Raw genomic sequence first — 23,310 nt, 5'->3', positions numbered from 1 at the left:
GTTTTTGCAAGTTTTTATTCTATAGAATTTTAATAGGGTAGAGATGAAAAGAACGGGTACGATTTTATGCCAGAATTTTGTCACTAGGAGACGAATAGATGGATATACCAATATCGATAGATCTACTTCTCTAGGTGTTGTCATTTGAACATATTTAACATGATAACATCAAGGAAGGAGAGAAATCAGCGTGTTTTCGAACATAAGTTTAAGGTTGTGTTCTTTTGAAGGGGTTGGAAACCCCTCCTCTCCGCACGGAAAATGGAGCGATAGATTAAAACAAAATTAATTAAGTATTAGCTATAAAAACTTGAAAATGGACTAATATGATTTTTTTTAAAGCAACTTTCCCATATAAACATTTTGTAAAATATGTATCGTTTAGCAATTTGAAAAACGTACACGCGAAAAACAAAGGAGATGGGTTGGGAAACCATGGAAAATAACACATCCTAGGCTGTTGGCCAAAATAAAGGAAGAAGCATGAACTTGGGTTCTGGCCGGAGCTAAAAAGCTTAGAGAGTTTCATCCTTCACACGTATAGTTTTGTATAGCCTTTTCCTTTCTTCTCCTAGGGGGGTTGTACATTTCTCTCGCTATATTTAATGAAATAGCATAATCTCGTGCTGATTCCATTCAAGAAAAAAAACATGATAACATCACAAAAAGGGTCTTGCTGGATGTAAGCTTCCTGAGGATTATAGATGTTATCTTATTGCAATGATTCAAATGGTAAAATTATAGGTGCATTTGCACTTGGGAGCACATTAGTACTGCGACGATTCTGAATTACTGATGCCATGTTTTGCTCAGTAACACTGCTGAAATGTGACCTTCAAACTTGTTTTACCTGTTGGATACTTTGGAGGGCATAGCCAAAGTTTGGTGCCAAAAGCCAAAGTAATGTGAGAAGAGGCAGGCTTAGGGCCTGTGGAATCCACCTGATAGCCTATTCTGACCTAGGAGAAGATATGTCAGATTTGCCAATTGCCAGACCCCATCTGGGATTTTTCCTTCAAACTGATTGTATTCAAGCCTGAGAACTGTTAACAGGGTGAGATTTTCAACGGTTGCAGGGATGATTCCAGTGAGATTATTCATACCAAGGTTCAAATATCCAAATTTGACAAGGTTTCCAATGGTTGCAGGGATGATTCCAGTGAGACTATTATTGCCAAGGTTCAGATACTCTAGGGATCCTATTCTAGGAGGAATTGCACCCTGCAGCTGGTTATTAGAGAGGTCTATTTGTGTCAATTTGGAACAATTTGTAAGTGTGTCCGAAATAATCCCATCGAGTGAGTTGTCATTCATGTAAAGAAAACCCAGATGCTGTAGGTGGTTAAGGAGAGGGAACCGACCAAAGAAGCGATTTGAGGACAAGTCAAGTGCACGAAGAAACGTGAGGTTTGCAAGGGAGGAGGTGATTTCCCCTGCCAAGCTTTGGGCGGAGAGATTCAGCGTTGAGACGCGAAACGGCCGTGCAGTGGTGCACATGACACCTTTCCACCAACAGAAGTGAGTGCTAGTGTTCCAAGAACTTAAGGCTCCGCTTGGATCTTTCCGTGATGCCTTTCTTGAAATCTAGCAGTGATTGCAGATCGATGCTGAACTCGTGGACAGTTGAGCAATGGACGACGTTACCAACTCCATAAAATAGCAGCAACAACACCAGTTGTATAAACATGGCGAGTTTCACGGGTTGCTCTTGCTCGGAACACATATCACCTGCAAAATATGAATGAATAGGCATATGATGTATTTTATGTCCATGTGCACAATATGAAATCGCTGAGGCAGTGCGTAGGGCATACTGATAGGAATCGACGGGAATCTCCACTCGGAGCGAACAGCGGTTGCGAATTCTCCCTGTAAATCTGTTTTGCCGAAGACAAGTAGTACCAGATTGGGCAGTTGGTCCTTGGACAATGGCCTTAAAAAACACAATTCTACAGCAGTGTCACATCTGGCGCCCTCGTCCATTTCTCTGCCGTATCTCGAGTTCTCGACCGCTTTTACCGATCCAGATTTTCCATCTCCGGAGGCAGTAGACCAGTATTACGTCCTCTTGCCAAAGTTTTACTTCACATGCTGCAGATATCTAGCAGTTACCGTCGAAGTGTCAGTCGCGGCGCGCAATTGTCCACAAAGAGGTTGAGCACAGCGCGTGCGTAACGTACAAAGTGACCAGCAGTGGTTGTACGGCCCAAGTAAAACACATACGGCTAGAAAAGAAAGCTTCGCTATTGCTTTATCTGTCTCATAATAAAATCTACGAGTGAATATGGTACTGTATAGGGTTAATTGGATCCATGCCACTGTAAATGTGACAAATCAGAAAAATGTCACTACTATAGTACTGTTTACGTTATCGGCTAGTAGCCACTGTAAATTTTTAAAATTAAAACCATGCCACTCCCGTCACTATTTCCGTCGTTCTCTCTCACATCGTTATCTGTGGAGATATATCACATAAGTCAAGCACACACAAGTATTATATTGTCATTGTGAGGTAGACGGGAACTAGGAGTGGTTAGGCCTATTCAAGCCAGAGCCCGCAGTAAATAAGACATGCAGTGCTTTATGCATACAGTCTAATCAGAAAACAAAACAAGAGAAAGTTAACGAACCTCTGCTCGAACAGGGAGCACCGCCACGGCGAACTCTCCCTGTAATCGTCGGTTTGCCGTAGACTAGAGATACTAATTAACTTGCATATACAGCGGGTTTAGGCCCCTGGATACAGAACTTTTAAAACGCAGTTCCACGGCCTCTACAGCAGTGTTGCATCCACTGCCATGGCCCATTGCTAAGAGAAGAGAAGAGAAGAGAAGAGAGAGCGACTCCTTTGGTGTTTACTGTTTACTTCGATTTTTCGTCTCCAGTAGTTTGTCCTCTTGCCAGTGTTCTCTGATTTGCGTGTTGGGGAAATGGGAATGAAATCCGGCAGGACCGCAGAAGATTTTCCTTTTCTTATCTTTTTCCCCTCTTAAGGTAGTGGGCTAGTGGCTGCATATGCTTCTCGCGAGGAAGCGTCTTCGGCGTGGAATAAGTTCACCTGACGTCCCTTTAACTTTACATCGAATTTATATGAGATCCCCAATCCTCAATGCTAGAAATCTCTACCCCTCAACTATCCCTAACCATGTAAAAAGGGTCCTGAGGCAGTATAGACCCAATTTATCCCTGGTTTCACTGACGTGGTGTACGGTGGGCCCCACATGTTAGCGCTCACTTGGTGTCAGCGTCGTCGACTCCTCTGACGAGCCGGAACATCAGCCCGGTGTGGGCGCAGGCCACTGCTGCACCTGCTGCGAGTTGCCGTCGGCGGTCACCGCCGAGGCCACCTCACTCTGGAGCGGCTGCACCATGGAGGGGCCTTCGTCATCGCCTCATACTGCTGAGGCTGCTCCTCTTGCGCGCTTCGTGCCGCCCTTCTCGTCGTCCCCCATGGCTGTCTACGACACGCCGACGCTTGTGGTGATTGTTGTTGTGGTGGTGGTGGTGGACACGGTGACCGCCGCAGATCCAGCGGAAAATGTGGCATGTCACAGATGATCCACAACTCGCTAGTGTTCGACGATGGTCACCGTGTAGTGGGTGGCAAGGTGCGGTCATGGAGCACCATTCACCACCCTCGACAAGCCTGTGGTGGTGATGGGACCAGGGGCACAAGGGGCAGCCGGAGCCATGCCGCGGAGGCGCAGCAGGCGTCGCCGCTATCGGTGCCCGTCTAAACACTGAAGCCGCAAGGCGAGTCATCCTCTAGTGTGGGCTACGGAGACGATAGCAAGCCACGGGCGATGTGCCCGTGCAAGATCTCATAGGATACGCCTAGGGGCGGCGGCGACGGTGGCCATGAAAAGGTGGTGGAAGCAGGTGGTGACCTCGGTGACCGCGGGTCACACCGCCGCTCCACCTCGAGCAACAGGTCGCCGCCCACGAAGACCGCTGGTTCATGATGCTCGCTCGCCTGTCCCACACTCTGTTCCCCGTCACCAAGCCGCTCGCTTTGCCGTCCCAATCACCACGGCTCCCCCGTGAAGGAGGCACCGAGTTGCCATCACAACGCCTGCCTGCCCCACGCTCCATCCCCCATCGCCTCGTAGTCCCTGTCGTCGTGCACGCGCCCCCCGTCCCCTATCACCTCGCCATCCCAATCACCGTGCCTCTCCCCTCCCATCTCATACCGGCCGCGTCCCCTCTACCCCGTTCCCTCCTCCCGTCGCAAGGCGCTCAAGGCGGCGGAGCTTGGCCGGGCTCACCAGCTACATCTCCCCTCTCTCACGCCACCTGCCTCCCAAGATTGCTGAAGAGAAGAGAAGAGAAGAGAAGATAAGAAAGAAAAGAAAATGAGGAGAGAAGAAAAGAGAGAAAGAAGAGATAAGGGCCCCATATTCTTATTTTACTCGCTTACATGTGGATCCTGTAATTTTTTTATTTTTTATTTTGCTTACTAGGATGCCACGTTAATGAAACCAGAGACCATACTGCCCTAGGACCTAAATTTTACGGTTTTGTATAATTTAGGGGTGAAGATTTCTGGTATTGGGATTAAGGATGTCATGCAAACTCGACGTAAAGTTAAGAGGCCAGTGAACTCATTCCTCTTTGGCGTTGCCCCCTGGTGCCAAGCTCGTTACAACGCAGGGTTTGCACGCGCCGTGGCTCTAGAAGTGGGGCACGACTAGCTCACGCATACGCGCTGCTAAAGTAACTCGCGTGCGCGTCGCCATGCCACACGTAGCTAAGCGCCCGCTTAGCGCTAAACACGATTAGATTAGCGTAAAAGCGTAATTATTTATAGCAAAATAACGAACAAATTAGTAGAATTAAAATTTTAAAAGATGAACTGAGAATTTTCAATTTAGACCTGAAAGTAAAAAAATGGATATGGTTTTTTTTAATTTGAGTTGAAAGTTTTCAAACTTGATTTGAAAGTTTTGAATTTTAACTTTAAAGTTTTCAAATCGGATTTGAAAGTTTTCAAATTTTGAGTTGAAAGTTTTTAATCTTTAGTTGAAAGTTTTCAAATTTGGTTTGAAAGTTTTTAAAGTTTTCAAATTGGATTTGAAAGTTTTTCAATTTTGAGTTGAAAGTTTTCAATCTTGAGTTGAAAGTTTCAAATATTAGTTGAAAGTTTTCAAATCTTGATCGAAAGTTTTAAATTTTCAGTTGAAAGTTTCAAATTTTTAGTTGAAAGTTTTCAAAATTGAGCTAGAACCTTTCAATTTTTGTGTTAGAATTTTTTAAATTTTGCATCAATATTTTTGAAAATAAAATGAGTACCTAGCCTGATAGCACACCGGAAAAAATAATCTTGCAAAAAAAAAGAGCTAAAAATCGCGCAATAAAAAAGAAAAAAATCAGGCGAGAAAAAAAGGTTGCACATGAAACGAGGAGAGAAAATCACGGGAAAAAGAGAAAAAAATGCTAACAACTGCAGCCTAGGATAGGGTGGGCCTAGTGGATCCAAATCGTGCGCGAGTTAGTTTGCTAGCGCGTCTGCGTAAGATAGGATTCCTGCTAGAAGTGGTAGAACGGCCCAAGTAGTATACATATGGCCCAACAAAGCAAAGCTATCAGCAGCCGAGCAACCCTGCAGGAGCTGAGGATGGAGGCGCCGCGGCGGTGCACGTTGGCGCCGGGCGGAAGACTCACCGACCTCGCGCGGCGGCGTCTTCCTCTTCTTCCCCTTGAGCTCGGGAGACGCATTCTGCTTTGGCTGGGGGCGCAGGCTCCGGCGGGCCCTCATCGTTACCGGAATCAGACACTTCGTCCTGGCTAAGGCCGTCGATTCTCCTAGCGGGAAGAGGAAGACGTCGCGGCAGCGCACGGATCGGCTTTCGTCGAATGGGCATATACCACTGCACGGTACAGGTAAGGTACCCGAGGGTTTCCTCAATCTTATATACTCCTCTAGTGATCAGTAACTGCAGGTTGGGATTTGGATTTAGGGATCGACCCAACTTAGGTTGTGATAGTCCTAACTCCTGAATGATAAGCGCGGATTAGCTGTGTTGTTCCATGCAATCTGACACCAATTATGCAGATTTTGGTTTATGTTCCTGGAGTATTAAATATTAATCGCCATGATAAGCTGTCCAAAGAACCACCTAGCTTATATCCTTCACAATCCATACTCCTTTCTTAAGTAAATTTTGTCCGCCTATCTTAGGCCGGCCCGGCTTAAAAATATATATCCTTCATGCACAATCCCATTATCCCAGTTACATAAACTGTAGCCTGTAGGAACCGTTCCCCAAATTTGTGAAACCCAAATCAAAGTGTCAATGCACAGTGCGTACCAATACTGCTTTCCACCATAGTCGCACACATAACTATGAGAAATTTTACGATTCTTGAGAAAGTAACTCAAGGTACCTACAAAATATGTTACTTTCCAATATCTTTTTAAGGATGATAAAATTAACCCACAACTATATATTGCAGTACAGAAGAGTAGTTCCTCACACACACATCCAGTGTATGCTGATGGCCAATTTATCATGTTTTATGCACGTTGTATTCAAAGCCAACAGACAACACAATTACACAAGTTCAATGGTACATTGTAACTCCCTTCTTCGAAGCATATCGTCTCGCTTGGTCGCTTCAGCATAGGATGTTCTGATTGCTTGCAGCTTAATAGCTATTTCTCTAATGTCCATTCGTTCTCTTGGGATCGGATGAGTGCACGAAAGAGCAACCTGCACTACAGACAACAAGCATTTATAGAACCTATTTTCTTGCCCGATCCTTTCTTGATTGAAGCCTTTGCATTCTTCTTGGAGTTGAGCATCAATTATATGTGGTATCTGCTCTGGGAAGTTCTTCTCCATAAAGTTGACAATGTTGAGCTCATTCTCAAACATAGGATCTGTTGGTCTTTTACCTGTCAGCATCTCTAGAAGTACTATTCCAAAACCGTAAACATCCCCATAGGTCGATGCATTGCCACACTCTGCATACTCTAAAAGAAAAGATAAAATCACACTAATTAGTACAATGCAACGTCTAAGTATTAATTCAGAAAACAAATTGCCTTTCATGAATTGAAGATGTGGCAATAACCATATATACCTGGAGCTATATACCCTATGGTTCCCTTCAATCCGATTAAGCTATTTGGACAGGAATGTCCAAGTGAGGCAAATTTAGACTCAAGAACGAGGCTTGAAATTCCGAAGTCTCCCAAATATGCATTCATATCACTGTCAAGAAGGATATTCATTGGCTTCAAATCACAATGGATAATAGATCTTTCACATTCGTGGTGTAAATAGGACAGTGCATTAGCAATGTCCACGGCTATATTTACTCTCTGAGATAAGCTCAAACATTTTGAAGCAACAGCGGTATTTTTTTTATGCAACCACATATCCAAGTTCCCATTAGGCATGTATTCATAAATCAGAGCTTTGAAATCATTTCCACTATAGTCTATTGTTGAACACGCCGTTAGGATAGGAAGAAGGTTTCGATGTCGAATGCTTCTTAAGATCTCACATTCTGATACGAAGCTTTTGTCTGCCCATCTCATCTCTAGGTCAAAAACTTTAATAGCAACTTGTATTTTAACTGGAGTTAATTTCGCTTTATATACTGAACCATAACTTCCTCTTCCAATTAAGTTTGACTGTGAGAAGTTCCCTGTAGCTTGGGCTATATCCTTGTAAGAAACCCTAGGGAACTGCTTTCCAAAAGAAAGCAACGATAGATATGTTCTTCTTGGTGTCTTCTTCACAAGGTATATAAGGCATATCAGCACTGTGAGTGACAAGAAACCAACTATTGGAATCAACAATCTGGTCAAATTGCTCTTCCTTTCTTTTCTGTGAGAAACTTGGGGGCACGATGGCATATGGAGATCCATAACTCCTCCACATAGTCCCCTATTGCCTTCAAGATAAACAGATGTTCTGAATAATTCAATCCTTGGTATTTCTCCTTGGAGATTATTGTAAGAAAGGTCCAGCTTGCTGAGTAGAGGTAGATCCCCCAGTACTGCTGGGATGGTGCCCGATAAGATGTTATGGGAAAGATTTAGTACGCTCAAGCCTTTTAGGTTGCCAAGAGAAATTGGAATGGTTCCTGTGAGAAAGTTTTGGTCCATTTGGATGGTCACTAAGTTTTGGCATCGGTCCAAAGCATTAGGTATATTCCCAGTAAGCTTGTTTGATGTAAGTTTCAGGTAGACGAGTTGTCTAAGATTACTAATCTCCCAAGGTATGGTGCCTTGAAGATTGTTGTAGGTAAGATCCAGCTTTAAGAGTAGTGGAGGGTTTCCCAAGGAGGGTGGTATGTGACCTTCAAATGCATTTTTTTCCAGATAGAGCTCTGTCAGCCGTGTAAGACTGCCAATAGAATATGGAATAGGCCCAGTGAATCTGTTCTTTCCAAGATTTAAATATTCCAAGTATTTAAGATTTCCAATCCATGGGCTGATCGAACCTGTGAGCTTGTTTACATCTAATGACAGTTGAATTAACCCAGAAAGGTTCCCTATGCACGAGGGAACTATGCCAGATAGTTCATTTCCACCCAACACGAGATACCGAAGAGTGTTCGATAGGCTACCGATTGAATTTGGTATAACTCCCTGTAGTTGATTTTCAGCTAATGCGAGCACTTCTAGAGCAGTGCAGTTTGTCAACGCATCCAGGAATTTCCATCCTTCAGTATCTTTTGCTTCAAGCATGTTTAGTTCAAGGTCCAACTTATACAAATTTGATAGCTTCCCGAGGGAGGTAGGGATTCTGCCGGTGAAATTGTTAGATTGTAAAACTATTGTTTCTAGCATTGAAGCGTTGCCTAAGGAAGCTGGTACATGACCTTTGAACATGTTCTGGCCCATGAAGAGGTGTTGTAGATTAGTGAGATGATTTCCCATGTTACTAGGCAGAATCCCTCCTAGCAGATTTGCACGTAATTCTAGTATTCGAAGGGAAGACAAATTGAAAAGGCTTGCTGGGATATTACCTGATAGCCTGTTTGCCCCTAGGGCCATCAACGAAATATTTGAAAATTGGCCAAGCTCATCAGGAATGCTTCCTTCAAGTTGGTTGCGTTGAAGATAGATTGTTTCTAATAGGGATATATTTTTTAGGCTTGCCGGGATGATCCCAGTCAGATTATTCCGGGAAAGGTCAATGTAAACTAGATTTCTAAGCCGACCTATTGGCGGAGGAATCGCACCCTCTAGCAAGTTTGTATAGAGATCTAGTTTCCTCATGTTGGAACAGTTTGTGAGGGTGTTTGGAATAATCCCATCCAGTGTATTGAAGCTAAGATTAAGGACTTGCATCTTCTGGAGATTGGCAAGATGAGGCATTTGGCCAGAGAAGTTATTATTGGATAGGTCAAGCGTACGAACAAAAGTCAGGTTTCCAACTGAACTGCTGATTGTGCCGGACAAACCTTGGCCGGCGAGGTTGAGCGCCGTGACTCGCCCGGGGTGCTTGGGGCTGCACCAGACGCCGTTCCAACTGCAGAGGTGGATGCTTGTGTTCCAGTTGCTCAAGACTCCTGACGGATCGTTGGTGATGGCTTCCTTGAAACCAAGAAGAGAGAGCATATCTGTGCTGTTATCAGGAAGCGTTGAGCCACTGATGTTGCCAACACCGTAGAACAGTAGCAGCAGCGGGATAAGCATTTCGTGTACAGTCGTGTATGCAGGTAACCTCTCCGAGTTTTGAGTAACTTAAGCTGCAAAAATACAAAGGAAAGAAGGCACAGTGTTAGCCACTGATTCTATCATATGATTTGCCTTTTTTTTCCTTAGTGCATTATTCACATGTATGCAGTACACTTAATTTTGAGACTCCTAAGTCTAAAGCTAGGTTTTGCACGTTTGTTCTTATCATACCCAAGACTCAAATACACATATGGCATACTTAACAACACGAAATGAAGTGGTATATCGTAAACAGATTGAAGGAGATACTGATGGAGAGATAAAAAAAAAAAATAGGGAACCTTATGAGCCTTCGGAGCGAACCAAAAGTGGAGGATATTTTCCCTGACCAGTTCTCTGGAGATGGGGTATGAATATAGTACTACTTACTAGTGGTATGTAATTAGCTCCGGGTTCATCGCCCAGGGGTTTAGTTAAAAGTGAAATCTTGTGGTAGCCTTCATTGCCGTAGCTTGACCGCATTTACAGAGCTTAAACTCGTCGCCTTCCTTGATATTCTTCCCGCTGTTGTTGCTGTCCGAGTTTTTTTTCTTTTTTGATATAATGTCTGAGTTTTTTTTTGTTCCTTTTTGGATAAAATTTCTGAGCCTAACATTTTTCCTGCATGTTCACTCAAATTGTTCCTGCAAAAATTCTAAAAAAACAAACTTTTACCTTTCCCCATTTAGACGGAATGATACCTTAGAGAGATCGTCTGATACCTAGTAGGTATCGACTGATAACTCGTTCGGAGAAGATGATACTTTCGAGGTATCGCCTTATACCTAGCTAGGTATCATCCCATCCGAATGGGATACTATCATGTAACATTCCCCATATCTACTGGTGAAAATAGGCTGCCTATCGCAGATTACAACTCAATGACTGCACTACATAGCACGAACGGGCAAAATAGGATGTGGCCCAGGGATGGTGAAATGGACTAGTAAACGACTTTTGATGTGAAAATACGGTGGCATGGGAGATCTGCTTAACTCCAGTGCAGGTCCAATGCTAGCCTCGAGTGTGTCAAGGGTGTGCCAGCTGATTTAATCCTGCAATCAGCAAAAAAGAATAAAAGCATAATCAATCGACCGATAGTTGATCGGCCGATAGGATGATAGCATATCGTTGATGGTCTCAGCCGATAGAATTAGACCAAATCGGCTATAATCTGGATATATGAAATAATAATAAACCCTAAACACGCCCAATCGACTGTAATACAATCTATGGAATTCAATAGATTGATTTAAGACAGTATTATGAAAGTAGCCGATGTGACAATATTTAGACCAAGAAAAATAACGTACTAGCTAATACTCTAGTACAAACTTATATAAACAGATTGGTCCATATAAACATATCAAATATAAATCAAGCATGAAGGTGTAGGAATCTAGCCGATACTGACTAAAACTTGATATGCTTATATAAAACGATCTATCTATATAAGTGGCGAATATACATGAAACAGGGGGGTGAAACATGCATATTAGGTAAGATCGGCTGAAACCCGATACTATCCTTATTATGCCTAATTGTAGGCTAGTTTGCATGGTTCTAAGCATGCAAGGGATGATGCATCTTAAAGTATGAAAAGAAACATACAGTGTAGACAATCAAGAAATTAGACACTTTTCAGGATGGTAGGTGCCTTAGCTAATCTAATCTAGCAAGACAATTTAACTAAAACCAACACAAACCCTGAAGTGAGCAACAGCCGATAGAGCTAAATTGAGAAGCTAAGAATAGATTAAAGACATATGACAGCAATGACTCGCGATGTCGAGCCTAACACGTCAGCGCGGGCCATTGAGACGAGTTACCTCTTGCGAAGAACTCGCTGGAAAACGAGAAAAGTAAAACAGTGGCGATGCGCCAAAGTTGTATTGGATTGGCTTCCGTATTACAATGCTATGGGGCTCATATTTATACCTCGAGTACAAACTTAGTCCATTATGGACACGACTCAAACATTTCTAAAGTTAAGAAACAAACAAGACCATATACGGCGATCTCTTACCAAATCTCTAACAAACCGACTCAATACCCTAATTATTAGATACAGTTGCCTTAATCGAGCTCTATCTCTATTTGGCAATGACGGTGTAACGCTCCGCTTTTCGTGAGGCGTTAAAAACTAATTCGGCAAAATCCTAATTGCGAAAATTTTCGTTCTTTGTGTGAGAGTCTAAGTTGTGCCAAGGATCTCAATTCAAATCCCGTTGTTCCCTCTCATCGAAATCAAAATCCTCCGCCTCAAATCTCCTCTCCCAATTCAAGTCTCCGAAATCTAAATTCGAAAGTCAATCCCTTCCTTTGAATCCTCGCCAAATACATTTCCAAATCCCAAAATGTCCAAACCCCCGTTTTGTTTCCTTTCCTTGACTCCACCCTATGTTCCCGAGAACAAATACCCAAGTTTTCCTTTTGAATCTTTCCCATGACTTCTCCTTGAATTCCCCTTGATACATCCCTAAACCCTCGAGTTCGAGTATCAAATTTGAACTCGAATCCAAACCCTAAATCTCTCCAATTCTATCCAAATCAGTTTTCTCTGTAAAAGTCTACCTTACCTCCCTGTGATTTTGGATGGGCCGATTCTCCTCCCCCGGCCCATCTCCCCTCCCAGCCCATCATCTTCCCCCCCCCCCTCGCACGTGCGTTGCACGCATGTGAGCCGAGAGAGAGAGAGCCGTCGCTCGCTCTCTCTGTCTCTCTCGCTCTCGCTGTTTCTCTCTCTCTCTCTCTCTTTCTCTCTCTCGCGCCGACACCGCTTCCCGCCGTCGCCGCCCAAAACCTCCACCGCCTTCGCCCATTCCCGCGCGCGCTCGCGAGGTGGCCGACCGGCCGGTCGCCGCCGCCATCAGCCCTTGCGCCGCCGACGCCACGCGCTGCCGCCTTGCCCCCGCTCCATGCCAAACCGACCGCCGCCGTCATCGTCAACGTCATCCATGGCCCCCGCCACTCCACGCCGCACCCGTCCAAGAGTGGGAGAAGCAGCTGCTCTCCCTCTCCTCCTCCTCCTCACTCACCCTCCTCCTTTTTCTCGTTTTGGCAAGGGAACAAGCCCCTTTCCCCCTTCTTTTTCCTTTTGCCCGACACCGCCGGCGTCATCACCTGCCGCCGCCTTGGCTGCACGCGTCGACGACCGCCAGCTCGCCGCCCTTGCATCCTTGACCGCCCACGAGGTCGGTTTCCTCCCTCCCCAAACCGACATTCCCCGCGCCTATAAAGCCCGAGCCTCCTCCCCATATCCCTCTCGTTTTTCCCTCGCCTTCACCGCGCCATTGTTGCCTTCCCGCTGTCCTTGCCGTCGCCGTCTGTCGCCGAGCACCGAGGGAGCCGGTGCGAGCGTGAACGCGTGACGAGGAGCTCCGGGCGCCACCTCTCCCTCTCTTCTCCCCCGGCGCACTCGCCTCGACGCCGCGCCGCCTCGGCGTCATCCGCCGTGCGCCGCCGCTCGGTCGCGTGCCGCCATCGGCCTTCCACCCCTTTCCATCCCCAAATCGCCGCCGATACCGTTCCCGCACGCCGGTGAGCTCCTCGCCCAAATTCTCGCCATCTGCATCATCTTGGATAAGCCCCGAGCCATTCGGTTGCTCGCTCGTCCCCTTAAACATGCCGCCCCGCCGTTGCTCTGCTTCGCCGCCGCCGCGCCCGCCCGCGAGCCGCCGTGGGCCCTCTCGCCAATACCTCGCACCACCACCGTCCTTGAGCTCCCTAGGGTCTCCCCAAACCATTCCCTAGCGCCGTCGCCGCCCGGCACAGCCTCGCCGCCATTGCCGTCCGCTCCCGAAGGCCGCTGCTCGTCGCCAGCCCTCCTCAGTGATTTTCCGCCCCATCCGACACCGGAAACGGATTCCTTGAACCCCGGAGATGCTCCACCCCCTTTGAATCGAACCCTCATCGTCTCGTCGTGATTTCCCTCTTTGCTCGCCGGCGATTGCCGCCGCCACAATCCGCCGGATTCCGGCCATCCTCCGGCGAATCCGAGCCGTCGGCTCGCTTCGTCTCGTCCCTTCCCTCCTCCCCGGTGTGCTCCCTTTTTCCACTGAGGCCGTGCCTTGCTCCGGTGAACTCGGCCGCCGTCCGCCGTTCATTCCCGGCCTCCCCTTCTTCCTCCTCCCGTTGGCCCGCGTGGCAGCCACGTCGGAGCCACGTCGGCTGCGACCGGGTCAGCCGCCTCTTCCCTTCCCCACCTTCGCGCGCACGGTCCACGGTGCGCCAACCGGCTGCATGTGGGCCCGCTGCCATCCGATCCACCCGGCGCACCGCCCGCACACCGCACCCACCAAACCCTAGCACCGTACCCGCGTGCGCTCTCCCCACCGTGAACCTTGCCGCCGACAAGCGGGCCCCACCCGGGACCCCGCGCGGTGGAATCGGTCCACCGGGCCGTCCCTCTCTCCCCCGCGCCCCATTGGGCCGCCCTCCTCGCAGGCCGTGCCGGCCCATTAGGCTCGCCCGAGCTGCGCAAGTCCCTCGGGCCGCGCCAATGCCACCCGAGAAAAGTCTGATTCACATCCCTCGTCCATTTCCTTTTTCCAAAGGATTTAATAAATCCTTTTCCTTGACCAGAAAATCCAAATTAAACTTCCAAAATTCATATCTTCCCAACCGCTCTTCCGATTGACTCCGTTCCACTTCCAATAATTCCGTAAAATTGAGATCTATTTAATGGCACTACTAATTAGTCTAAATAGGATCTTTCTTTTGGTCTTTTGTTTAGGTTTTCGATTGTTTGCGTATAGTTGCGGTTATCGGATTTTCGTCGATCGCGGGTTTTCTCGAAGATTCGTGAAGCTTCGTGAAGACCTTGAGCAAGGCAAGTCACCCTTTGATCAATTGCTCCTATAATTGAAAAGTCATTATTATTTTGTTTGCAACTTGCATTATTAGATTCACACACTTAACTTGCTTGGCCTCGGTTTGCGTGCCAAACCGACGGACCTACCCAGTAGTCGCACTAATTTCTGTAGGTCGTACTACCCTGAATCCTTGTCGCTCCACCCTTGTGGTACTTCGGTATCCGTGCTCTCTGAGCGCGTATACCAAATATCCCACATACACCGTTGCTTGTCGAAAACTTGGGAAATGGGTTTGTGAAGCCTTCAAAACCCGACATGTGGTGTCGGTGTGTTTGAAAATAAAATGAATTGTGAAAACTCGCGATGCGGGGGTTGTGCCTATGTGGCACTGTCCCGTATTCGCATATAAGGACCGATTCCTGTGGGAAACTCATCGAACATAATCAAGTGCAACCACAAGGTGGAATGGGACACCCTGGCTAAGTAACTAGTCGGTTCAGGGAAACCTCGCATGCCAATAGTTGGGAACGCCGGGGCGGGGTCGGACAAACCGGGTTCCGGGTAAGGCAAGGACGAGAAGCTTGCTCACTTACCGATCAAAGGTGGTTGGAGTTTGATTTGTGCACGCCTAAAATGGCCTATGTGAGGATTTGATCCTTCTATGTGGCATGAGGTAACCCTGGGTCGGCTTGGGAAAGGCTTTGTTGCGAACCTCCGATACCGACGGGTGTTCGGAATAAGTTCGTATCTTGTGGGTAAAGTGTACCCCTCTGCAGAGGTTAACTAACTGTTCGAACAGCCGTGCCCACGGTCATGGGCGGATGTGAGGTGGTTCCCGTTGCGTAGATTTATTTGCCTGTGCTTTGTGAAAAGTTGTTGTGGTGTGGGAATCGTAACCAGAATCAGCCTATGTGGCAGATGGACGACCTGAGTGGTCAGAAACGAATCTGTGTGATTCGGGATGTCTGCGGGCATCATAGACTAGGCTTCCCGAGTGGAAGCGGATTGTTGTGCTGCTGGGCAGCTGGACTCTGGGAGTCCGAGAAAATGAAAAAAAGCTCTGGGAGCCGATTAATCAAGTGGAATGGCTCTGGGAGCCGAGAAGTAATGATCTGACCCGGGAGGTCGGTACATTACCAATTGAGTTGTTGAAAAGCATCTCTTAAAGTCGAATCGAGACGCAAGTCTCTTTTCGGCCCAAACTTAGAAAGAAATAAATCACTTAGTGATTTCAAAATGATTTCAAACAAAAGATTTGCAAAACAACCTTGCCTCTCTTCCAAGCTTGCATTAAACACCTAAGTTCCCGTGACTTGCTGAGTACGAAAGTACTCACCCTTGCTCTATAAATATATATATAGTTCCTCCGCCCTGAAGAGAAGATAAAGTGAAGTGAAGATTAGGGTTTCGTCCTGGTTCCCAGCCGTCGCCTGTGGTGTTGGGTGTTAGTCCGTTGGTTCCGCTGCTGCTGCTGTTGTTGGTGTTTCCTCGTCCGTGTCGTCGGTTGTATTCTCGGGCTGTCTGAGCTGCAACCTAAGTTAAGGTAAATAAGTCCTCTATTTATATTAAGGATTGCTATGATTCATATTTGTCACCGTGGGTACCAGCACTATGTCCTGGGACTGGTACCGAGATCGCGGTTTCGTAGGAAGCGGTTCACGCCGTTTTCCCTACGACACGCTCCTGTCAGGTGCCGTTGTACGGCGGTATCAGATTGGGGTGTGACAAGAGATGGTATCAGAGCATTAGTTGGCCCTAGGATCGAAACCCCTGAATAGGATGGCATTATTTGAATACAAAAACTATTTGTGAAAGCTAAGGTGTCGTTGTCCCCTTTTGCTCTAGTTTTGCGAAAGATCTTTGGTGTCCAAAAGTAGGAGCTAGTCGTTCGTTTTGACTTTTATCCTAGAGTAAACCTGTCTTCACGCCCAGTTGAAGAAAGGTGTGCTCAAGCCTCTAGGAGTCTTAGTTAAGCCCTTGTTGGTAGGCTAACCTTAGTGCCGTCACCCGCTCGGTAGGAGTTGTGGTGAACTAAGTGCGTGTGTGAGTTTTGTTTGGTAGTCCGTGTTCAGGTGTTAGACCAGTTGGGTTACCGGCTGGAACACACCACCTATGTCTTCTGTGATTTCGAAAACCGTTTTGATGTAGTGTTTTTGTTTTCCTCCTTTTCTTATCTCATTTCTGCGTTAGTCAGATCTCAGTCCCTCAGAAGCAGATGGCACGTCGCTCCACCCGTCAGATCCGTGCCCCTAACCGCTTTGGTTTTGAGGAAGAGCTAGTTCAGTCAGAAATCCCCGATCAACCAGTTAACCGGACAGATGAGCAAGAAGCCGAGAGTGATCATACGGTTGCTTCCGGATCAGTTAATGATGTCGCAAGAGGTAATCAACCCCCACCCGTGGACCTTCACCAAATCCTGGCCATGCAAACGCATATAATACAAGGAATGGTTCAGAATATAATTGCTATGCAACAACAACACACACAAGAGCGTCAACCCCATATGGTTCAAGATGATGGCAAATCAAAACTGAATGATTTCTTGGGGTCTCGTCCACCGGAGTTCTCCCAAACAAATGAGCCTATTGAAGCTGATGATTGGATTAAAGATATGGAAAGGAAATTAAATCTGGTACAGTGTACTCCGCAAGAGAAAACCCTTTACGCCGCACATCAGTTAAGAGGACCTGCCGCAGATTGGTGGGATAACTACTGTGCTACCCATACAGATGCTAGTACCATCGTCTGGACAGAGTTTGCAGGAGCCTTTCGCTCAGCACACATCCCTGAAAGCATAATTGATTTGAAGAAGGAAGAATTTGCAAATATCAAGCAAGGATCCTCTTGCATCAACGAGTATTTGAGTCGCTTCAATAGATTGGCCCGATATGCCCCAGAAGATGTAGACACTGATAAAAAGAAGATCAGAAAATTTTTAAAAGGAATGGACGCGAAACTGCGAGTGAAACTTTTGGCTCACGACTTTCCGACGTTTCAGCAAATGGTCGATAAGTCCTTGTTACTAGAAGATGCAGAAAAAGAGATGCAAGAATACAAGAGACGCAAAGTAATGTCCCTAGAGATTCAAGCAAAAGAAGATTTGTGTCGAAAAACAAACTCGCCAGCACAATACTATCAGAAAGCATCTCAGCATTCAAATGGTTCCGGTTCTACGTCTCGTTCGACTATGTCAGAACCTGGTCAGCAAGCCACAATGATCAACAGTAATAGCCATGAAGGAAGCAACTCCGTACCATGCCCTACACCTTCAAAAAGACGTGGTTATAAGGCAGGAGTCGAATGTTTCATCTGCCATGAGATGGGACACTATTCGTGGTATTGCCCTCAGAAAGTCAAGTCAAAGCGAGTTCAACCAACGACAGGCCTTCCCAACGTATCTAGACCAAAAAGTTTGAAGGCACCGAACAGTGGATCTATCTCACTGACGTCACCGCCTATTGGACAAAGTCATCTGAACCATGTGCAAGTAGAAACAAATGGAAAAGTTGTGAATCTCGAGCAAGTTGAAGGAGCAGGAGAAGAACAGGTTCCACAGGCAAGAGCAGAGCCACAGTAAGATGAAGAATGCTAAGTGAGTCAGAATACCAGACCGTTTTGCGGCAAGCACGCAACAAAAAGTTGAAGAACGACTAGCAGAGTCTGAAGCTGTGAAGAAGTCTGAAGATCCCTTTTTGGTTTCGTGTGTGTGGTCCACCTTCGAATCTCGGGGTCGAGATTCTTGTAAGGGGGGTGGATCTGTAACGCTCCGCTTTTCGTGAGGCGTTAAAAACTAATTCGGCAAAATCCTAATTGCGAAAATTTTCGTTCTTTGTGTGAGAGTCTAAGTTGTGCCAAGGATCTCAATTCAAATCCCGTTGTTCCCTCTCATCGAAATCAAAATCCTCCGCCTCAAATCTCCTCTCCCAATTCAAGTCTCCGAAATCTAAATTCGAAAGTCAATCCCTTCCTTTGAATCCTCGCCAAATACATTTCCAAATCCCAAAATGTCCAAACCCCCGTTTTGTTTCCTTTCCTTGACTCCACCCTATGTTCCCGAGAACAAATACCCAAGTTTTCCTTTTGAATCTTTCCCATGACTTCTCCTTGAATTCCCCTTGATACATCCCTAAACCCTCGAGTTCGAGTATCAAATTTGAACTCGAATCCAAACCCTAAATCTCTCCAATTCTATCCAAATCAGTTTTCTCTGTAAAAGTCTACCTTACCTCCCTGTGATTTTGGATGGGCCGATTCTCCTCCCCCGGCCCATCTCCCCTCCCAGCCCATCATCTTCCCCCCCCCTCGCACGTGCGTTGCACGCATGTGAGCCGAGAGAGAGAGAGCCGTCGCTCGCTCTCTCTGTCTCTCTCGCTCTCGCTGTTTCTCTCTCTCTCTCTCTCTTTCTCTCTCTCGCGCCGACACCGCTTCCCGCCGTCGCCGCCCAAAACCTCCACCGCCTTCGCCCATTCCCGCGCGCGCTCGCGAGGTGGCCGACCGGCCGGTCGCCGCCGCCATCAGCCCTTGCGCCGCCGACGCCACGCGCTGCCGCCTTGCCCCCGCTCCATGCCAAACCGACCGCCGCCGTCATCGTCAACGTCATCCATGGCCCCCGCCACTCCACGCCGCACCCGTCCAAGAGTGGGAGAAGCAGCTGCTCTCCCTCTCCTCCTCCTCCTCACTCACCCTCCTCCTTTTTCTCGTTTTGGCAAGGGAACAAGCCCCTTTCCCCCTTCTTTTTCCTTTTGCCCGACACCGCCGGCGTCATCACCTGCCGCCGCCTTGGCTGCACGCGTCAACGACCGCCAGCTCGCCGCCCTTGCATCCTTGACCGCCCACGAGGTCGGTTTCCTCCCTCCCCAAACCGACATTCCCCGCGCCTATAAAGCCCGAGCCTCCTCCCCATATCCCTCTCGTTTTTCCCTCGCCTTCACCGCGCCATTGTTGCCTTCCCGCTGTCCTTGCCGTCGCCGTCTGTCGCCGAGCACCGAGGGAGCCGGTGCGAGCGTGAACGCGTGACGAGGAGCTCCGGGCGCCACCTCTCCCTCTCTTCTCCCCCGGCGCACTCGCCTCGACGCCGCGCCGCCTCGGCGTCATCCGCCGTGCGCCGCCGCTCGGTCGCGTGCCGCCATCGGCCTTCCACCCCTTTCCATCCCCAAATCGCCGCCGATACCGTTCCCGCACGCCGGTGAGCTCCTCGCCCAAATTCTCGCCATCTGCATCATCTTGGATAAGCCCCGAGCCATTCGGTTGCTCGCTCGTCCCCTTAAACATGCCGCCCCGCCGTTGCTCTGCTTCGCCGCCGCCGCGCCCGCCCGCGAGCCGCCGTGGGCCCTCTCGCCAATACCTCGCACCACCACCGTCCTTGAGCTCCCTAGGGTCTCCCCAAACCATTCCCTAGCGCCGTCGCCGCCCGGCACAGCCTCGCCGCCATTGCCGTCCGCTCCCGAAGGCCGCTGCTCGTCGCCAGCCCTCCTCAGTGATTTTCCGCCCCATCCGACACCGGAAACGGATTCCTTGAACCCCGGAGATGCTCCACCCCCTTTGAATCGAACCCTCATCGTCTCGTCGTGATTTCCCTCTTTGCTCGCCGGCGATTGCCGCCGCCACAATCCGCCGGATTCCGGCCATCCTCCGGCGAATCCGAGCCGTCGGCTCGCTTCGTCTCGTCCCTTCCCTCCTCCCCGGTGTGCTCCCTTTTTCCACTGAGGCCGTGCCTTGCTCCGGTGAACTCGGCCGCCGTCCGCCGTTCATTCCCGGCCTCCCCTTCTTCCTCCTCCCGTTGGCCCGCGTGGCAGCCACGTCGGAGCCACGTCGGCTGCGACCGGGTCAGCCGCCTCTTCCCTTCCCCACCTTCGCGCGCACGGTCCACGGTGCGCCAACCGGCTGCATGTGGGCCCGCTGCCATCCGATCCACCCGGCGCACCGCCCGCACACCGCACCCACCAAACCCTAGCACCGTACCCGCGTGCGCTCTCCCCACCGTGAACCTTGCCGCCGACAAGCGGGCCCCACCCGGGACCCCGCGCGGTGGAATCGGTCCACCGGGCCGTCCCTCTCTCCCCCGCGCCCCATTGGGCCGCCCTCCTCGCAGGCCGTGCCGGCCCATTAGGCTCGCCCGAGCTGCGCAAGTCCCTCGGGCCGCGCCAATGCCACCCGAGAAAAGTCTGATTCACATCCCTCGTCCATTTCCTTTTTCCAAAGGATTTAATAAATCCTTTTCCTTGACCAGAAAATCCAAATTAAACTTCCAAAATTCATATCTTCCCAACCGCTCTTCCGATTGACTCCGTTCCACTTCCAATAATTCCGTAAAATTGAGATCTATTTAATGGCACTACTAATTAGTCTAAATAGGATCTTTCTTTTGGTCTTTTGTTTAGGTTTTCGATTGTTTGCGTATAGTTGCGGTTATCGGATTTTCGTCGATCGCGGGTTTTCTCGAAGATTCGTGAAGCTTCGTGAAGACCTTGAGCAAGGCAAGTCACCCTTTGATCAATTGCTCCTATAATTGAAAAGTCATTATTATTTTGTTTGCAACTTGCATTATTAGATTCACACACTTAACTTGCTTGGCCTCGGTTTGCGTGCCAAACCGACGGACCTACCCAGTAGTCGCACTAATTTCTGTAGGTCGTACTACCCTGAATCCTTGTCGCTCCACCCTTGTGGTACTTCGGTATCCGTGCTCTCTGAGCGCGTATACCAAATATCCCACATACACCGTTGCTTGTCGAAAACTTGGGAAATGGGTTTGTGAAGCCTTCAAAACCCGACATGTGGTGTCGGTGTGTTTGAAAATAAAATGAATTGTGAAAACTCGCGATGCGGGGGTTGTGCCTATGTGGCACTGTCCCGTATTCGCATATAAGGACCGATTCCTGTGGGAAACTCATCGAACATAATCAAGTGCAACCACAAGGTGGAATGGGACACCCTGGCTAAGTAACTAGTCGGTTCAGGGAAACCTCGCATGCCAATAGTTGGGAACGCCGGGGCGGGGTCGGACAAACCGGGTTCCGGGTAAGGCAAGGACGAGAAGCTTGCTCACTTACCGATCAAAGGTGGTTGGAGTTTGATTTGTGCACGCCTAAAATGGCCTATGTGAGGATTTGATCCTTCTATGTGGCATGAGGTAACCCTGGGTCGGCTTGGGAAAGGCTTTGTTGCGAACCTCCGATACCGACGGGTGTTCGGAATAAGTTCGTATCTTGTGGGTAAAGTGTACCCCTCTGCAGAGGTTAACTAACTGTTCGAACAGCCGTGCCCACGGTCATGGGCGGATGTGAGGTGGTTCCCGTTGCGTAGATTTATTTGCCTGTGCTTTGTGAAAAGTTGTTGTGGTGTGGGAATCGTAACCAGAATCAGCCTATGTGGCAGATGGACGACCTGAGTGGTCAGAAACGAATCTGTGTGATTCGGGATGTCTGCGGGCATCATAGACTAGGCTTCCCGAGTGGAAGCGGATTGTTGTGCTGCTGGGCAGCTGGACTCTGGGAGTCCGAGAAAATGAAAAAAAGCTCTGGGAGCCGATTAATCAAGTGGAATGGCTCTGGGAGCCGAGAAGTAATGATCTGACCCGGGAGGTCGGTACATTACCAATTGAGTTGTTGAAAAGCATCTCTTAAAGTCGAATCGAGACGCAAGTCTCTTTTCGGCCCAAACTTAGAAAGAAATAAATCACTTAGTGATTTCAAAATGATTTCAAACAAAAGATTTGCAAAACAACCTTGCCTCTCTTCCAAGCTTGCATTAAACACCTAAGTTCCCGTGACTTGCTGAGTACGAAAGTACTCACCCTTGCTCTATAAATATATATATAGTTCCTCCGCCCTGAAGAGAAGATAAAGTGAAGTGAAGATTAGGGTTTCGTCCTGGTTCCCAGCCGTCGCCTGTGGTGTTGGGTGTTAGTCCGTTGGTTCCGCTGCTGCTGCTGTTGTTGGTGTTTCCTCGTCCGTGTCGTCGGTTGTATTCTCGGGCTGTCTGAGCTGCAACCTAAGTTAAGGTAAATAAGTCCTCTATTTATATTAAGGATTGCTATGATTCATATTTGTCACCGTGGGTACCAGCACTATGTCCTGGGACTGGTACCGAGATCGCGGTTTCGTAGGAAGCGGTTCACGCCGTTTTCCCTACGACACGCTCCTGTCAGGTGCCGTTGTACGGCGGTATCAGATTGGGGTGTGACAGACGGTTATCCCAATCTAGACCCATATCGAGCCCAAGTCATGTCATATCGGCTTGTATCGACCATCGGCTTCTTCAACCTCGATCAACTCTATACCCTATTTTCAGCCGATACGATATCCAGCCGATGCGCAATCCAACTCCAAGCTCAGTTCGATTCAACACCAAATCCGCTTCGATCTTCCTTTTCCTTCTCCAAATATGATGCCAAATTCCATTGTTAACAATGACCTATGTCCCAAACAAAAGGAACAAGTCTATTTTACCTTCCTCAATTCTTGCCCCTGATAGATTCACGTCCCTCAACGGTTCACAATACTTGATATAAGGCCTCCATCTTCGAAAATCGGAGCTAATCGAGTCCCTTGGGATTTTGGATATCGGTTTTATCCTATGTGACACTCATGGGACCCACATGTCAGTACTAATATCTTTTCTTTTTCTTTTTGCTCACATCCCTCTTTTCCTATTCTCACTCCTCGCATGCCAGGTGGTGGCGGCCAGTGGGAGTTCCGACTCCGCGAGCCCGCGACCGAAGAGCTCCTCCCCGCGATCAACCGACCGACGATCTCCTGGATGTGCAATGCTATTGAGAGCTGCTGCACCGACACTGCCACCGATGTCTGCTGCTGTTGC

General features: G+C 48.2%; 1 protein-coding gene and 2 long non-coding RNA genes across 4 annotated transcripts; 1 reads left to right on the top strand and 2 right to left on the bottom strand.

Moving 5' to 3' along the window:
* The first annotated feature begins 878 nt into the window (after positions 1-878).
* LOC136355384 (uncharacterized) lies at positions 879-1,590 on the top strand. Its single transcript, XR_010739615.1, has 2 exons — positions 879-1,054; positions 1,149-1,590. It is a non-coding gene; the product is annotated as an uncharacterized lncRNA (long non-coding RNA).
* Positions 1,008-2,778, bottom strand: LOC107280067 (uncharacterized). The gene is made up of 2 exons (XR_003240740.2): positions 1,815-2,778; positions 1,008-1,728 (listed from the first exon to the last, which is right to left on the bottom strand). It is a non-coding gene; the product is annotated as an uncharacterized lncRNA (long non-coding RNA).
* A 3,603-nt stretch (positions 2,779-6,381) lies between these two features.
* LOC4329980 (receptor kinase-like protein Xa21) lies at positions 6,382-10,136 on the bottom strand. Of its 2 annotated transcripts, none has more exons than XM_015768504.3 (3): positions 9,979-10,136; positions 7,084-9,708; positions 6,382-6,973 (listed from the first exon to the last, which is right to left on the bottom strand). In XM_015768504.3, the coding sequence occupies exons 2-3, from the start codon at positions 9,653-9,655 to the stop codon at positions 6,552-6,554; spliced, it is 2,994 nt and encodes a 997-aa protein (XP_015623990.1). In that variant the 5' UTR covers positions 9,656-9,708; positions 9,979-10,136; the 3' UTR covers positions 6,382-6,551. The 2 variants fall into 2 exon arrangements, with proteins under 2 accessions (XP_015623990.1, XP_015623991.1); XM_015768505.3 differs by having other exon boundaries at positions 6,382-6,964.
* Between the last annotated feature and the right edge of the window lie 13,174 nt (positions 10,137-23,310).

This window comes from Oryza sativa, chromosome 2, assembly GCF_034140825.1.
Source record: "Oryza sativa Japonica Group chromosome 2, ASM3414082v1".
NCBI lineage: Eukaryota > Viridiplantae > Streptophyta > Magnoliopsida > Poales > Poaceae > Oryza > Oryza sativa.
The sequence above is the reverse complement of the archived record's forward strand: the minus strand, read 5'-3'. Positions and strand labels throughout refer to the sequence as shown.